The sequence below is a fragment of the Microtus pennsylvanicus genome, chromosome 6 (genome assembly GCF_037038515.1).
Source record: "Microtus pennsylvanicus isolate mMicPen1 chromosome 6, mMicPen1.hap1, whole genome shotgun sequence".
In the NCBI taxonomy this organism is placed as follows: Eukaryota; Metazoa; Chordata; class Mammalia; order Rodentia; family Cricetidae; genus Microtus; species Microtus pennsylvanicus.
Window position 1 is genome coordinate 60,552,871 of NC_134584.1, and position 13,422 is coordinate 60,566,292.

Here is a 13,422-nt window from a genome sequence, read left to right on the forward strand (position 1 = left end):
TCCTCCTATCGATGCTATCTAAGGGGTCTTTTAAAACTGGTTCAGGTTCCCCTGCTGGCCAGGGGCTCCTCTTACAAAATGCCCTTGCTCTGTTTCCTGGATCCTGCCGGGGGCCAAGATCCCTCTCACCCCTCAGAAAGGTCTTCAGGAATAGGACCCGGCTCCTCCTTTGCCAGGGACCTCCCCAACCGAAGGCCTACCTCTTTGGTTTAATTGTAGTGGGGCGATCTGTTCTTGGTGTTGCGCGCGGTCCCTGCAGCCTGCTTCTCCTGCTGGGACGGTTCCCGCCGCCAGCAGCCTGTGTCCTCTGCTGCCGCTCTGGTCCCAGTGGGTCCCCGCCGGCTGCACTGGGCGTCCTCCGGCCGCGTTCCGCCGCCCGGTGGTCCGGCCGCGTTCCGCCGCCCGGTGGTCCGGCCGCGTTCCGCCGCCCGGTGGTCCGGCCGCGTTCCGCCGCCCGGTGGTCCGGCCGCGTTGCGTTCCTTAAAATATTTTCTTAGATAAATGTTAAGCTTTTAGGTCTCTCAACTTTATACACTCTACACCTCTTTTGTTTGTTTCTTTTTTGAATTTGGTAAAACTAACTATAACATCTCATCCTCAATGCCATCAGAGACATGAGAATGATATAACATTACCTTAGTGAACAGGATTTGTAGCCTAAACATCTTCCAAAATTATAGAAATAGCAGAGGCATCTGGCTACCTGAAGAGTCACCCAGGTTTCCCCTATCTTTCTCCTACAGGCCTAGACTATCTGACAGACTTTTCTGTGAAGCAGTGATTTTGAAGGACTGTCCTACCTTGTCTTGGCAAAGTTTGGCATCTACCTTCTTTTGTGTCCTGCTTGTTCAAATTTGACAGCCCATTGTCATCAGTTGAGGCAGAAGCAGTTAGTTTCTTGCTCAGTGGCTACCTTTTATCCACAATGAAATCAAACTCTATATGGAGGTTCTTCAATGCCTGTCATACCTTTTTGAAATAAATTGGTCCTGCCAGTAGCAGACATGAAAAAGCTGTATGTTGTCATGAAAAGCTGTATGTTGTTAAAACTTCTTAAATGTCATTTTCTGTAGGTCTTTGACGTGTTTGAAGACCACCTATCTATCTAAAAATATATCTCTGTTTGACCTTGAAAGCATTCTAACATGGCCACAAATTTGATTGTTAGATGATCCGCTACTAACCTGTATTTCTTAATCATCTTAAATAGTTTTTAAAAATGATTTTCAAGGACTAGAAGTTTATATTATATTGTTAAATGAACTGCATAGCTATAGTGCTTTAAACTGGCATAGAAACATACATTCAGTATAGTACAAATAACCTTAAGTTTATATCATATACAAAAATTCATAGTAATGTAAAATATTTAACACTAGTAGTTGCTTTTTTAGATTAAACGTAGATTCAATAATCTACCCTTTTATCTATCATTTCTTTATGCCCTCATTTTTCTTTAAAGAATGAGATCCACGAATCTAATCTTATTTGCTTAGTTTCCTTGATCATGACCAATAACGACTTGCAACTACCCCAACTAAACAATAACAAAACAAACATCCACCGAACCACCAAACAACCAGAAACCACCCACCACAGCTCTTGGGAATGTGAGCATCATGTTCTTAGATTACTTTCTCCTGTTTTGGAACAATGGCATCTTTAAGTGAGAAAATTTACATAATGATCTTGACCTGGAAGAGCTAGCTGTTATCCATTTCAGTGTGATGAGAATGTTCATGGCTTATATCTGAAGTCTTGTTTGGAGTAGTCTGGACCATCTTAGTTAACTGCTTTGAAGTTGTCTTGTGCAGTTTGTAGCTCAAAGCTATCTTTGGGTGTGTTTGTCTGCCTAGTGACATTACTAAAATCCAGGTTGAATTGTCATTATAGGGCCCCATCATCTGCTTAGAGATCTCAAAGGTCAGTACATGGAATGGTCATGGTTCACTACAGAAAACTTAAACATTTTAGATGTAATACGTAGCAGATCTTTGAGAGGTCAAAGGACCACAATTTGTTAAATACATATAAAGAACATAAACTTAGTTTTTAATTACCTGCTTTAGACTCAAGCCTGAAATCACATACAGGAAGGTAGATGAATTAGTTACCACTCTATGTAATCATAAATATCGTGACAGAAAGTTTAAATATATATAATAATCTTATAAATATTGAGATATTTAGGCCTTAAGAAGAATTTTAAAGAGTCAAAATAAAACCAAAGGATTATGATATTTGTGGCAGTGAAATAATCCCTTAGTTTTTTTTTTCTGTTTCATATCAAGTGACTCTTCTGACATGAGACAGAGAGTTTGGATTTTTCTTAAGCATGCTTGGATATAGAGAAGGAGAGAGCCACATTCTAGCTCCAAAGCCAGCTTTAAATTTCAATAGAATTGGTTCTATAAAAAGACTTGACTTATATGTCTGTTGACAAGAGCAGAAACAAACATTTGGAAAGATTAATGAAATTTTATGCTGTTTGAGGTGTGCCATGTCATTAGGCCAGTTTATTCTTATTTTGGGAACATTTTCTTCTGATGATTTGTCTTTCTCATTTGTCCAGCGGTCTTCAGATTCCTTAGTTAGATGTTTTTATTCTCTTGGAAAGACAAAAACAAAACACCATCAACACCATCTCAACCTTAACTTTGATAAGTTCTCCTTTTTAACAGGTTATATCTGATCAAATGAAAGACATTTGTTAGTCTTTTAAGTTAGTTTAAATTGAATGGCCAACACTTTTTTGATAGTGTATTGTCTTTCCAAATCAAGAGGTTTCTCTTATTTGTGTCTAATCTTTATCTATCTTGATGATATTCATAGCTTTTTCTCCCCCTGGAAACAAAAGCAAAACATCTTCCTTAACGTAACACATATTCTGGTTTCCATTCTGAGATCAACACATCTTTAAAGTATACAGACTGATTTAATTCAGCAGTTTTTTTTTATTCTCTAATGTCTCTCCAGAGCTATATTTCCTTTCTCATTATCATTTAAAAATTAAAGTTAATAAAGCATTGTTTGATTTATCATTGTGTAATTTATCACCACTTTATGTTTATTAAGGCTATCTTTTAAAATGCTATTATATCATTCTATAACTCTTTGTCATGTAGGATTGTGTGGTATACTCATAATATGCTTTATGTTGTAATATGTAAAAAACGGTTTCATTTTACTAGAGACATGCTGGAACATTGTCAGTCTCAATTTGTACAGGTATTCCCATAATAGCCATAACTTTTGATAAATGTGTAATTACATAATTAGCTGTTTGGATCAGAGAAGGGAGTGAGAGGAGGTCACTGCTTGTATCTCTGCTGCTTTCTGATCAATCAGTTTTTATCCTGGCTTTTGACTTTTTAATTTTTATGAATAATATTTTGACAGGATTATATACATTATCAAAGATAGCACTGTTTCTTCCCTCTGGTTTTACTGGTATTACTTTGAGTTTTTCTCTACTTGGGATGATTTTGGCCAGTTATATAGTTTTTATTATGTGAGAAATGTTTCCTCCAGGTTTATTTTCTTTACAACTTTAAACATTAGGTCACTTTGGCTTTTTTGTCAAAGGCTTTTTCTGATTTTTGTCTTTAAACATATTTATATGATATCTTAGCTATGTTTTCTATTGCTGTAAAGAGACACCATGATCATGGCAACTCTTATAAAGGAAAACATTTAATTGCGGCTGGTCTACAATTTCATAGGTTTAGTCCATTATCACCATGGTAGAAAGCATGGCAGTATGCAGACACAAATGGTTCAGGAGAATGAGCTGGGAGTTCTACATTTTGATCCACAAACAGCAGAATGTGATTGTGTGCCACAGTGGCATAGCTTGAGCATATGAGACCTCAAAGCCTGCCCCCCCACACGCCCACTTCCTTCTAAAAGGCCACACCTACTCCAAGGCCACATCTCCCAATAGTGCCACTCCATAATGGCCAAGCATTCAAATACATTACTCTATGGGGGCCATACCTATTTACATATGATTTATTACATATATTGAATATACTGAGCCATCACTGTATCTCAGGATAAATTAAGCCTTGCTAATTGTGATTGCTTATCTCATGACATAATGTCTGTATTCACTGTATAAGTATTTTATTGATGATCTTTACATCTATGAATTGTAGTTTGAATGAGTGGCCCCCATAGGCTCATATATTTGAGTGCTTAGATACCAGGGAGTGGAATTCTCTGATAGGAGTGGAACTCTTTGATAGGAGGAAATATGTCACTGGGAGTGGGCTTTGAGGTGTCAAAGCCCATGGGAGTATTCATGCGCTCTCTCTCTCTCTCTCTCTCTCTCTCTCTCTCTCTCTCTCTCTCTCTCTCTCTCTCGTCCTGAGTATCAGGATATATCTCAGTTACTGCTGCAGTGTTATGTATGCTGCTACGCTCTTCTCCATGGTCATAGTGGAATAAATGTAAGTAAGCCCCTAATTAAATATATATTAAAAGTGCCAAGAATTATAATACAATGAAAGTACAAAACAAGAAAGCCTCTGGGACACAGTGAAAGTAGTCATATGAGGGAAACTGATAACTCTGAATTCCCACATTTAAAATCATGGTGTCTGTTAACAACAATAGAACAGGGCCTAGAATAATAGTTGTCATCAATACTGTCCTGTAATTTTCTTTATTTCTCATATTTTGCCTGGTTTTGGTAGTAGAGTAATATGGACTTTATAAAAGGTGTTTAGATGTGTTTCTTTTCCTTTTGATACTTTTGAATAAGTTATGAAATATTGCTTACAGATCTTCTTTGAAAGTTGAATGGAATTCTAGGCCTGGGCTTATTTTATTCAATCTCCTTATTTGCTATGGGTTTGTTTAAGTTGTTTACCTCTCGTTGGTTTTAACTTTGGTAGTTTGGATGAATATAAAATTATTCACTTCTAAATTTTAATAACTTAATAGAGTATGGTTTGTAAAATAATCCCTTATGACCTTCTGAATTTCTTTGGTATCTATTGCCATGTTTCTTAGTCTACTTCTGATTCTGTTAATTTGCATTATCTCTTTTTTGTTTGGTTTCTTGGACCAAGGGTCTTTTGGTCTTGATTTTCTTAAAGGAACAATTCTTCCGATTATTTGCATTTTTTTTGTATTGTATTCTTTGTTTCTATTTCATTAATTAAAGCTTTGCTTTTTGTTTCTTCTTATATACTGGACTTGGATTGTTTTGTTTTGTTTTTCTTAATTCTTCTGTTGTGTCAAGTCATTTATATGTATTTGCTGATTTTAAATGTGGGAATTGAGAGCTATCAGTTTCCCTCATATGACTACTTTCACTGTGTCCCAGAGGCTTTCTTGTTTTGTACTTTCGTTGTATTGTAATTCTTGGCACTTTTAAAATTTCAAGATTTCATGTTTGACCCATTTGTCATTCAGTAATGAATTGTTAAACTTAAGAGTCTCTAATTACTAGGATTCATTTTTCATTGATTTTGAACTTTATTTTTATTATGGTTACATAGAAACATGGAGTTAAGTTTTTCTAAATTTTAAAGATTTGTTTACTTATTTATTAGTTTTAGACAACATTTTAATTAATTCTTTGAGAATTTTATACAATACTTTTTGAACATATTCATGCCTTTTCTCCAACTTCTGTCAAACTACCTTGATCTCCTTACTCATCCAATGTTGTGTTATTTTTCATTTCTCTCTCTTTATAAACCATATAGTCCAGTTTGTGTTGTCCAATTACTCTTGGAAATGAGGCCAACTCTTTTTATTTCTTTATTTCCTTCCTTCCTTCCTTCCTTCCTTCCTTCCTTCCTTCCTTCCTTCCTTCCTTCCCTCCCTCCCTCCCTCCCTCCCTCCCCCCTCCCTCCCTCCCTCCCTCCCTTCCTTCCTCCATTCTTCCTTCCCTCCCTACCCCCTCCTTCTCTCCCTTCTTCCTTCCCCCCCCTTTTTTTATTGTTTTCAACACATCCTAACCACGGTTTCCCCTCTATCCACTCCTCATCTCAGTGCCTCTCCACATCTACTCCTCCTCTGTTTTCCTTCAGAAAAGAGCAGGCCTTCCGGGTATATTCACCAAACGTGGCATAACAAGACACAATGAGACTAGGCACAAACCTATTGTGAATAATAACTATGGGATATGATGGTATCCTTATTTTATACTGACTGTGTTTGGTATTTACTTAAGAGTGCTTTAGGATGCTCTACTCTGTTTGGAGATTTGGGGGAAGCTTCTCCTTCCAACAATTATAAATGTTCTCTTTTTATATTTTAATCAATGCTTTGAAATTTTCATACCTTTTAAATGTATTTTGTTCATATTTTTTTCCCAGCTACCTCTGTCCAAATTTGCATGATGATCTTTAGCCCACCTCCCTCTCCTCTTTTGGCCTTTATGATTATTATTATTGTCCATAATTTTCTCCAGTTAGTGCTCAGCATATGCGTCCAAGGGCAGGGCAGACTACCATGGACACCTTCTGTTTGCTGCATCCTCAACTTTATTGTTTTTTGTTTTCTTAATGATAGCCATTCAGACACTGTGGTAGAAATTAATGGTAGTTTTTATTCTTTAATTAATCTTATGAATAAGGATATTGAGAATTTTCTCTCATTAGTTTACGTGAATACTATCTGGTTTGTTTGCACATTGATTAGGCCATTATTTCAGCGTTGAATTTTCTTAGTTCATTATATTTTAGGATACTAATTTTCCATGATATCTCATGGAAACTTGCTTGTAAACTTATCTCTCATTTTTCAGTATTTCTGAACATTCCTTTTCTTTGTAGATCTCTGTAGTTTTCTGTACTTCCCTCACAGTTTTCCCGCTGTGTCTTGAACTCCTGGAACCCTGTTGTTTAAATCTATACTTGAAGTGCTTTCCTTTTGCATTCCTCTAGCAGTTTCAGGGTTTCTGTTCCATTTTGAATATATTGTTGTTGGGTGTGAGGGAGAGAAATCTAGTTTCATATTTCTACCTGTGAATGTTTGGCTTCCTAAGCATCATTTGTTGAGACATTCCTTAGAATATTTTTAACTTAGTATGTTTTGCTGCATGGTTTTAATTTTTCTCTCTAAGATTCCATGTAATTATATTAAACATAACACGTATCATTGGCTCTCAATACTAGACAAAGAAATACAGGCAACTATGGAATCCTCAGAGCTGAAGAAGTATCTTCCCCAGGAAGATCACCACATTTGATTACTAATCCCAAGTAGCCAGCCCTAAAGTCATTTGCATGCAAATAACATCATACAGACTGAGGAACTTGTATTTATATATTTAGGAGAAAGAAAGAGCACGCACGCAATTAAAGAAAGTGAGGCTATGAGTTTGAGTGAGAGAAAGGGTTTATATGGGAGCTGTTGGAAGGAGGAGAGGGAAGGGAGTGCATAATGTAATTGTGTCTTAACTTCAAAATTTGAACAAGAACAACATATTGAAAGCTGGGTATATAGACACACAGATGTATTTCTTGCACTCATAAGGCTGAGGCAGGTGTCAAATGGATACTTGCAAAATGTAGCTTATGCACATGCACACATACACACACATATGAAATTAAATCTTAAAAAAGAATATCAGAACTAGACATATATGTGACTGTAATTCTAATGCCTGAGTGAACAGAAGTTGACTTTCCAGGCTTCTTTAGTCACTAGAACTATACTAGGCATGAGAGAAACAACTGGAAGTATTTTTCTGTTAGTGAGACTGTCTTCAGAATACTTCCCTCAGCCCTGGAAGCTACCTCAACAGGTAAAGGGCCTCTTGTTTACTCATGAGGATTTGAGGCCTGGGCCTTAGCACCTATGTGGAAAACCCATGTGCAGCTCAATACATCTGCTACTCCAGTCCTCTGGGATTGACAGGAGGGTTTTCTGTGAGTCGAGCCTAAATGGTGAGCTACCAGTTCACTGATAGAGCCTGTCTCAGATTAGCTGGAGAATGATAAGGAGGACAGCAGCTGTGCTCAGTGGGGTGGCTTCCACATGTCCACAGGGGCACTTGCAGCTGCACAGAATGAATGAATGAGTTGCTGAATTTACCTCTCTAATCTTATTTATTTTTAGATAATGGTTGAAAATTCAGCTCTTAATTATAAAAGAAAGCAAAAAGAAAAGATTTAAAAGTAACTCCAGAACTGGTAAATCCTATAGGGACTCGGAGAAATGCAAGCATCAATCTTCACATAAGACTGCCTCTTCCCAGAGTACACCTGATGTGGTCATTATTGAATTATATTTAGATTGCCATATTGTTGGGATCTTGTGAGGGAAGCATTTTGTCTGGAAGACCTTGTCATAGCAGATGTCCCAGTGCCCTTTCTCTCTTAGTCTTTCCAGCTTCCATTCATGGTGTTTCCTGAGCCTAGAGGAGGGGTTATGTTGTAGATGTACCAGCTGGGGCTGAGGACCCTGACCGCTCATCCCCTGCAGTTCTACTAGTTGTGGATCTCTGCAGTAGCCTCCATCTATTGCAAAACCCAGCTTCTTGGGTGGGGCTGGGAACTATACTCATTTGAGAATCAGGAAAGGCATTTAACATTCAGTTAGAAGCTAGATGACTTAGGGAAACAGCAGGGGTTGGTCGTACACCAGGGTCTGTGTCTTCTCCAGCCACTGGTAATTGGCTAGGTTTTGCAGTACCAGGCGTCAGTTCCCTCCTATTGAGTACGCTGTAAGTTCCACTAGATGTCTGTTGCTTATTTCCAAGATAAAATAGCACGATTGCTCTTTTGGGGACACCTTGGCAGGCCAATTATTGTTTTGCTTTGTAGGCTGTTTATTTGTCTGGAACTATTGATTACATTTGTTTGTTGTTGGGTTGCATAGCACTTTCTCATACTATGAGTGCTGATCCTCAGAGGGAAAGCTTCCGGGTCACTACTGGGTCAGTTCCTCCAGGTCTGTGCTGGAAGTGTATGTTAGCTTCAGAAATAGCATCCTTTTCTTTAGTTGTAGGGGTGTAGCTAAGGACAATGGGACTATCTCATATTATTTGGTGGCTCTATAGAACCCTTGACCAACAGCTTGAAGCCTTCCATTGCCTGGCATTGGGGTATTTGTTAAATAATTTATGGTTCCTGCAGGGAGCATTGTAATTTTTGTGGCATAAGTCCATTAAACACACACATACACATAACGCGCACACACGTTCATAGCATACTTACATTTGAGTACGTAATCTGACATAACTGCAGAGGTTGGGAAAGGCTAGGTGAGTAATGGTTGGAGAGGAAGAGAAAGAGCTCAAGGGTTAAGGGCGCAAATGCTCTAGAAGGGCCAAGAGAAAATAAGAGGAGTGCCTAACTGGGAGAGGAAGGAGGGGGGTTAAGAGCACTAATGGTATTTTTAAAAAGCCACATGAAAACATTTTGGTTTTATTATTTTTCCAATTTCTGTTAGATTGATAAAGTAGTAGTAACAGCTAAATACATATTTCCTAAGAGAAAGTTTTTATTTCATCACTTTTATTAATATTTCCCATAGTTTCTGAGTCGGAGATTTCCCAAGAAGCTGATGACATGGCTATGGAGAAAGAAAAATACGTCGATGAGCTGAGAAAAGCATTGCTGTCAGGATCAGGACCAGCGGACACATACAGGTTCATCTTTTCTAAAGAGTCTTGCCACTTCTCCATTGAGAAAGAACTGAAAGATGTCTCAGTAAGTAAAGTGTTCCGCTCAGTAACGCTTACTGTCTCAGTAGTAAAACATTTGTTTTTATTGGTGAATTTTGTTTCACACTTAACTAGTGTTTGCTTGTTTTTGTTCTTGTTTTTTTGAGACAGGATTTCTCAGTGTAACAGCCCTAGCTGTCCTGGAATTCAGTCTATAGACCAGCTGGCCTTAACTTACAAAGATCTGCTTTCTCTGCCTCCTAGTGTTGGGATCAAAGGCGTGTGCTCATGCCTCGCTTGAACTGATTTTTACTAGTGATTAAGCTGCATAATCAGGAATTCAGAGAAGTGTTGAGTCCATAGCAAACTGCCTTCAGCTGTCACATTGCAGTTTAAATGGCTGTCCCTTGTTTACTCATTGTTTGTTTATGGATAAGTTTATTCATGCCTTGTTTGCTTGACAGAACTTTTTGGATATTAAATGAGGTAAAACTTTCTGTGCTAAGGTCAGCTAAGATGCAACTGAAACATTGACAAGCTTTTTCAGTCAAACTTGGGAATCTTCTAGTATGCCATGTGTTTCTGCAAACTGATTTCAGAGTGATACCATCTTATAAACTCATCTGCTGGCAAAAATGTGCTGACAGTTGCACACATGGCAAAATAGTCTGGTTCACTGCACTCGGATGACCCACACATTGTAAAGGAGTTTGTCATGGTTTCCGTAATGACACAGATAACTGACAGCTGCCAACAAAATGACCTCCTAAACTTAGAAGAATGGGAAAGAATGTACATATTCAATTTAGAAAGCTTGACTAAATTCTGTTGTGTTTCCACATATCCCTGTTTCCATGGCAAAGAGACCTTCGTGAGTCCCAAGTGCACTTGCTTCCAGACTGCCCCACTGGCAGGCACAGTTTGAGGCATTTCTTGCCATCATTCAAAAGCTTCATGTGCCAAATGGTGCTTTCAGGATCATTGTACAACTTGAAATACAGGAATTATGTAAAGCTTCTATGAAATTTATGTTTTTACATCCCTTTTTAAAAAATGAAAAATGGAAAATACTATCAATATGGATATTTTTTTTTCTTTTTCTGAGTTAGGATTTCTTTGTAGCTTTGGAGCGTGTCCTGGAACTAGCTCTTGTAGACCAGGCTGGCCTTGAACTCACAGAGATGCACCTACCTCTGCCTCCCAAGTGCTGGGGTTAAAAGTATGTGCCACCACTGCCCGGACCATTGTTTTCATTTTAAAGGACCTATTTTTAAGCACATTTTTCCTAAGTATTAGAATTTTCAATTTCCAGTGTAGTAAGGGGATGCTTAGATCTATAATTTGTTTGGTGATTTTCAGGGAAGATTGGGCTCAGAGTGTTTATGAGATTAACTTCGAATTTATAACTAATTCTTTAAATGTATGTATGTTCGAATTACGTTTATTCTTTAAAAAGTGTATGCTTTCATTTAACGCTAATACTCACTAGAATGAATATGATATGATCAGCTCTTCGTTAACACCATTTATCTATAGTTTGAACTTCACCACTAAGTACTCCATAGGTAACAGCAAGCTGAGGTGCACTCTAGTGCCAGCACTGGGAGCTGGCCGTGCAGACTCTTTAGGTAACTATCTGACTCTGCCAGATTATTCCCTCAACTTCCTACACTTCATGCTGATGTGGGGTAGAACTTGGTCATTTTGACATTGTATCATCACAATATAATTATCTTCTTACTTTTCTTTAAGTAGATTTTTTTTGGTAATAAATCACAACTAAATGAATTTTTAAAAATTCTTCTCTCATACAGTACATCCTGACAGCAGTTTCCTTCCCTCCAACCTTCTTATCCCTCCCTCCTCTCTCCCACAGATCCACTCTTCCTCTGTTTTCCTTCAGGAAAGGGCAGGTCTCCCATGGATATCAACTGAATATGGCATAACAAGTTACAATAAGACTAGGCACAAAGCCTCATGTCAAGGCTGGGTGAGGCAACCCAGTAAGGAGGTCAACAGTCCCAAGAACAGGCAAAAGAGTGGGAGACATCCCAATTCCCACTGTTAGGATGCCCACAAGAACACCAAGTTACACAACCATAACATATATGCAGAGAACCTTGCACAGACCCATGCAGGCTCCATGATTGCCGCTTCAGTCTGTGAACTCCTATGAACCCTGCTTAGCTGTCTCAGAACCGTGTTCTTATGGTGTCCTCGACTACTTTAGTCTTTCTTCCCACTCTTCTCTGGGGTTCCCCATCTTCCATTTAATGTCTGCTTCTGCTCCCATCAATTGCTGGATAATACCTCTCTGATGACAGTTGGGCTAGGTGCCAATCTCTAAGTATAGCAGAATATTTTTAGGAATCATTTATTGCTTTTTTTTTTCAGTCTTGATTGATTCTCTTCTAGGTCTTTGGGCCATCCAGCCTTCTGTTCCTGGCCATCATGGCTTGGTCATTGACACAAGTTGCAGGCAGGACAAATTGTAGGTCTATGTTTTGTGGATGAGTTAGTGCATTCCAGACCCAATACTGGAAGCCCTGCCTAGTTACAAAAGATGACCAGTTCAGATTTCATATTCTCCATTACTAGGAGTCCTTTCTAAGGTCACTCTCATAGATTCCTGGGAGTTTTCACTGCACTGGGTTTCTACATTGACTCCTAAATGCCCTCCAATTATATTAATTTCTCACCTTACTTTTTTCCACACCCTTACCCCTACAGCCCGTTCCTTTTCCTCATTCCCACCTATCCCCTAGTCCACCAGCAAAATCTATTCTACGTCCCCTTCCTAGGGAGATTCATATGTCCTGCCTTGAGCTCTTCTAGTTACATAGATTCTCTGGGTCTGTGGATTGTAGACTGATTATCCTTTACTTAACAGATAATATTGATATTAGCTGTTAAGTAATATCAATAATAAATGGTTATATACTGTTTTTATCTTTCTTGGTCTGGGATAACTCATTCATGATTCTTTTTGTAGTCTATTCATTTGCCTACAAATTTCATGATGTCATTTTTAAACAGCTGAGTAATACTCCATTATGTAAATGTACCACACTTTCCTTCTCTGTTTTTCATTTGAGGGACATCTATCTTGTTTCCAGTTTCTGGCTATTATGAATGAAGCTGATATGAACATAGTTGGGCAAGCGTGCTTGTAGTAGGATGAAACATCCTATGGGTATACGCCTAAGAATGCTACAGCTGTATCTTGAGGTAGATTGATTTCAAATTTTCTGAGGAACCACCATATTGATTTCATTAGTGACTGTACAAGTTTGCACTCCCAACAGCAATAAAGGAGTGTTCCTCTTGCTCCACATCCTTGCCAGCATGTCCTGCCACTTGTGTTTTTAATCTTAGTCATTCTGATAGTTGTAAGATGAAATCTCAAAGTAGTTTTGATTTACATTTCCCTGATGGCTAAGGATGCTGAACATTTCTTTAAGGGTTTCTCAGCCATTTTGGTTTTCTCTGTTCAGAATTCTATATTTAGATAAGTACCCATTTTTTAAAACTTGACTACTTGGTTTGTTGATATTTAGTTTCTTAAGTGCCTTTTATTTTGGATATTAGATCTCTGTCAGATGTGGAATTGGTGAGAATGTTTCCATATTTTCCTATTGATGGTAACCTTTGACATACAGAAACTTTTCAGTTTCATGATGTCCATTTATTAATTGTTGATCTTAGTGCCTATGCTGTTAAGAGTTCTGTTCAGGAAGTTGTCTTCTGTGCCAATGTTCAAGGCTACAAGGCTACTCCTTGCTTTCTCTGTTATG

The 13,422-nt window shown here is 38.2% G+C and overlaps 1 protein-coding gene across 2 annotated transcripts in view; it reads left to right on the forward strand.

The window, feature by feature from the left end:
* Window positions 1-13,422, forward strand: part of Xrcc4 (X-ray repair cross complementing 4) — a 204,581-nt gene that overhangs the window by 19,420 nt on the left and 171,739 nt on the right. For both annotated transcript variants that reach the window (XM_075976353.1, XM_075976354.1), the window contains exon 3: window positions 9,499-9,674. In XM_075976353.1, coding sequence (XP_075832468.1) covers window positions 9,499-9,674 — 176 coding nt within the window. The remainder of the gene's footprint in view (window positions 1-9,498; window positions 9,675-13,422) is intronic.